The 4,915-nt window shown below is 48.9% G+C and overlaps 1 protein-coding gene across 1 annotated transcript in view; it reads left to right on the plus strand.

Moving 5' to 3' along the window:
• LOC106813759 (serine/arginine repetitive matrix protein 2-like) overlaps positions 1-4,462 on the plus strand; it is a 30,606-nt gene extending 26,144 nt beyond the window's left edge. The window contains exon 19 of the mRNA XM_014817980.1: positions 3,681-4,462. Within this exon, the coding sequence (XP_014673466.1) occupies positions 3,681-4,462 (782 nt within the window). The remainder of the gene's footprint in view (positions 1-3,680) is intronic.
• Positions 4,463-4,915: the final 453 nt, after the last annotated feature.

The following is a 4,915-nucleotide window of genomic DNA, read 5'->3' on the forward strand; positions in this document are numbered from 1 at the left end:
GGCCACCTAGTTCTCCTGCTGTTAAGTCAGCCAGGATTGAGATACCAACCAGGCCACCTAGTTCTCCTGCTGTTAAGTCAGCCAGGATTGAGATACCAACCAGGCCACCTAGTTCTCCTGCTGTTAAGTCAGCCAGGATTGAGATAGCAACCAGGCCACCTAGTTCTCCTGCTGTTGTGTCGGCTAGGAAAGAAATTCCAACCATGACACCTACTGCTCCTGCTGTTGAGTTATCCAGGAAAGAGATTTCAACCATACCACCACCACCTCCTGCTCTTGTGTCAGCCAGAAATGTCCCGCCAACCATGTCAACTACTTCGGCCATTTCACCTGCCGTCGTACAATCTACGGCTCCCGCCCCTCATCCCGTTGCCCTGACGACCAAGATAGACACGCTGACGGCGCAACCAACTGCCTTTTCCGCTGTCGCCAAGGCAGCAGTAGCCACAGTTATAGCGACCTCTGGAAAGGCGGCTGTCTCTTGCGCTATGCCAACAGAGAGCAGAGACGCGAACAACAACAACAAGAAGGAACGAGGAAGTCTTGTCGAACCGCCATCTGTCGAGGCCAGAACGATGAAGGCCAACCCGGCGGATCGCTGCGAGTGACTCGATCGTTCGCTTGTTCGTTCTCGCCGTCGAACGCCGATCGGAAACGCGATATCCGGTGGCTGTGCGACATTTCGGTATTTTTTTTTTCAAAGGAACGGGATCGTATCGAGCTGCTATGTAGTTGTAATTGTACGAGGCATTTTCCGAAACGCAATATTTAGTGGCCGTGCAACATTTCGGTATTTGTGGGTTTTTTTTCGGGGGGAGAGGATCCCATTGAACTGCTCTATTATGTAGTTGTAATTGTTCGAGGTGTTTCGAAGGTTTCCTTTCGCGATACTAGAGATTCGTTGCTAATTAACCTGTGTTAGTGATGCGGCGTGGATGCAGTGCATCGCAGGGCACGCGAGATTACTTATTTTATAAAACTTAATTATGTTGAATAGATTCCGGATGCAAATAAATTATATATTTTAGTTTTGTATTTCGACAACACGAGTCTTTTTTTAATTATTCTGTGTCTTGCAATTCTTATAACTTAACATGTAACCAACAGACAAAGATATCGACACGAATATCAGCAATCAATATAATCAATATCACCACTATCAAAGTATTGCTGTGTATCCTTCTAAGTTCTCACGGAGAAAAAAAGGCACCGAGTATCATGAAAAAACAATCTCAGGCTATCAAGCATTCTTACTTTTCCTACTTTTTCATAGTTTTTTGTCTTTGCTCTTACTTTTCCTAATTTTCCCTCTGAAATTAGGAAAAAGGCAACCAGAATCATGAAAAAACAATCTTCATCTCGTGCTTTATACGCGGAACATTGAAGTCGTTATTAAAATGTCCTGCTCGCACTCCTCGCCAGTACTGTCTGGTTGACAAAATGTGTATTGCCGTGGCTCGTCTACTCTCGCGTGAATTTGTAATATCAGCGTTTGAACCAGTGCGTCGACCTCTTAGGCACACTCGTCTTGCGCTGTCCACTAGTCTAATCAACCCACTCATTCACTCGCTCAACTCGTGTGTCTGTGCCATTATAACATAATCAATATCATCGAGCTGAAATTCTCCGTTCATATTAGAGAGCGCATGCATTTATATATTGTTTGCTTGAAACCATAGACTGCCGAATGCCAGATCTGTTACTCGGTGATATGCTGCAGAGCAGCTGTTCTATGTGACAGACTATAGTTGTGTGGCCTGATATTTCATAATAATCCGTGGTGCATCGGCAACTGCTCTCCGATGAAGGCCAGAATCCAATCCATGGAGACTTGTGAATCAATTCATGATTCATGGTGGGGATCGGGCGAATCTGAGACAGAGATTAAATGAGGGTGGTGTAGTGAGAGCTAAGAGAGATAGGAGAAAAGAGAAGAGAAGAGAATATAGAAAAAGAGAGAGGTAGAAGAAAGAGAAGGAGAGAGAGAGATGAGAAAGAGAAGGAAGAGAAAGAAGAAAGAGAGAGAGTAGAGAATAGAGAAAGAGAGAGAGAGAGAGATAAGGGGGCGCGCACAAAAGAGGAAGAGTGCAACAGCGAGAGAGGGGGAGTGAGATAGAGCAACAGAGAGAGGAGGATGGTAGAGAGTAGCAACAAGAAAGGACGGAGGGAAGAGGGCAACAAGGGAGGAAGAGAGCAACAGAGAGAGGAGGAGGGAGAGAGAGCAACAGAGAAAGGGGGAGGGAGAGAGGGCAACAGAGAGAGGGGAGGGAGAGAGAGCAACAGAAAGGGGGAGGTCCGAGAGAGCAACAGAGAGAGGGGGGCGAAGAGAGCAACAAGAGAGAGGTGGGAAGGGAGAGAGAGCAACAGAGAGAGCATACAGAGAGGAGGGGAGGGAAGAGCAGGCACAGAGACGAGGGAGGAAACGAAGACCAACATAAAGAGAGGGCGGAAGCGAGATAGAGAGAGAGAGAGACGAGAGAGAGAGAGCAGAGAAGAGAGAGAGAACGAGAAAAGAAAGAGAAAGAAGCGAGAGAGAGAGAAGGGCGAGAGAGAGAGAGAGAGAGAGAAACGAGAAAAAGAGAGAGCAGAGAGAGAGAAGAGGAGAGAGAGAGAAGAGAAGAGAGAAAGAGAGAGAAGAGAGAAGAGAACACCGACGAGACAGAGAAACAACGTGCGTACAAGCGAAGAGATCGAGAGCGGCTCGAAAGCAAGAACAACAAACAGGCGGACGTTTCTCGCATCGTTCGTCTGCCACCACGCGGAAAACCTGGACTCGCGCCAACGCAAACAACCCCCGAAAAATTCCTTCCGCGGCGTAATCTTGCGTTCCCGCGCCCGCCGTACATCCGGGATATTTAATTCGGATTTTCGTCGCCAACGTCGCGGCGGTGCGTTTTCGGGCCAAGGTTAGACAAACGCTCGTGAATGGTAGCCATAGAAATATATAGCGTCTAACAAGTATATTACTTCTATGATCGCAGCACATCTCTCCACCGGCAGACGACAGTCGAGGACAATCCTGTCGTATTCTTTTTACGCATAATCGTTGTGTGTCGGTGCGCGCACACTCCCCGCCCTAGAGAGCGAACTCTCTTTTGTTTGGGTCGTACGTGCGTTAATTTGCCGAACACTCGAGCAAACAAGAACGCCACGTGGCTCCGACAATGCGATGAGAGCGGAGGAGGCTGCGTCGTTGTAGCTCGTAGCAGCGTGCGGTCATCGGTCCAACCGCCCCTGCGCGATCCCTCCCTCCGCGAAAGAACGCAGGAGGCGCTGCGCATTCATCATTGCGCATGCGCGGAAAATCCTCGCAGCGTGCGAGTTATTGTAGTTGCGCGAGCGCGGATTTAATTAAGTAACTATAACCAATTGATGACTTGTTCGATTGCTGCGCTCTCTTCAACGCACTTCTTTCACATCTGAACCATATGATCTGAACGCGTGCGTGGGTTACGCGCGAGCACTGCTGTCGTGTGTGTTTGACGTGGTGTTTTCACGCCGATCACCTAGTAGTGACGAAGGCGGGCGACAGACCTCTGCTGCACATCCTGATTAACCATCTACCTATATATGCTCCTCGTCGTCACCTGTTGGATTGCGAAACAGGCTTGACTAACTGCATCTACCTATATATGCTCCTCGTCGTCACCTGACACCTACTGCTCCTTTTACTGTGACAGTCACAAAAGGGATGACAACTATGCCACCTACTGCTCCTGCTGTTGTGACAGTCACAAAAGGGATGACAACTATGCCACCTACTGCTCCTGCTACTGTGACAGTCACAAAGGGGATGACAACCATGGCACCTACTGCTCCTGCTACTGTGAAATGCAGTAAGGACAATCCAACCGTGCCACCTACTGCTCCAGCTACTGTAACATGCAGTAAGGACAATCCAAATGTGGCACCTACTGCTCCTGCTACTGTAACAAGCAGTAAGGACAATCTAACCGTGGCACCTATTGCTCCAGCTACTGTAACAGCCATTAAGGACAATCCAATCGTGGCACCTACTGCTCCAGCTACTGTAACAGCCAGTAAGTACAATCCAGCCGTGGCACCTACTGCTCCAGCTACTGTGACAGCTAGAAATGACATGATACCCATGGCACCTATTCCCCCTCTTTCTGTAGCAGCCAGAAATGCCATGCTAGTTGCACCGTTTACTGCTACTGCTACTTACACAGCCAAGAAGATCTTGGCAGCTATGCAGTCGGCTGCTGCCGCTACCATGACAGACAGGAAGAACATTCTATATACACAATTCACTCCACCTGCTAATATGTCAGTCAGGAGAGAAATTCCAGCCATTGCACCACCGTCTCCTGCTCTTGTGTCATCAGTCAGGAAAAGGATTATAACCATGCCACCTAGTTCTCCTGCTGTTAAGTCAGCCAGGATTGAGATACCAACCAGGCCACCTAGTTCTCCTGCTGTTAAGTCAGCCTTCCAGGATTGAGATAACCCAACGCAAGGCACCTAGTCCCTGCTGTTAAGATCAGCCAGGATTGAGATAGCAACGCAGGCCACCTGTTCTCGCCTGCTGTTTGTGGCTAGGAAAAGAAATTCCACAGCCATCGACACCTACTGCCCTGCTGTTGAGTTATCCAGGTGAAAAAAGAGATTTCAACCATACCAACCACCACTCCTGCTCTTGTGTCAGCTCAGAAATGTCCCGCCAACCATGTCAACTACTTCGGCCATTTCAGCCTGCCGTCGTAGCAATCATACGGCATCCCGCGCCTCTCATCCCGTTGCCCTGACGACCAAGATAGACACGCTGACGGCGCAACCAACTGCTTTTCTCGCTTGTCGCCACCCGGCAGCTAGTAGCCACAGTTTATAGCGACCTCTGGAAAGGCGGCTGTCTCTGCGCTATGCCAAGCAGAGAGCAAATGATATGTCGGAGGTG

The sequence above is a fragment of the Priapulus caudatus genome, unplaced genomic scaffold (assembly GCF_000485595.1).
Source record: "Priapulus caudatus unplaced genomic scaffold, Priapulus_caudatus-5.0.1 Scaffold820, whole genome shotgun sequence".
Lineage (NCBI taxonomy): Eukaryota > Metazoa > Priapulida > Priapulimorpha > Priapulimorphida > Priapulidae > Priapulus > Priapulus caudatus.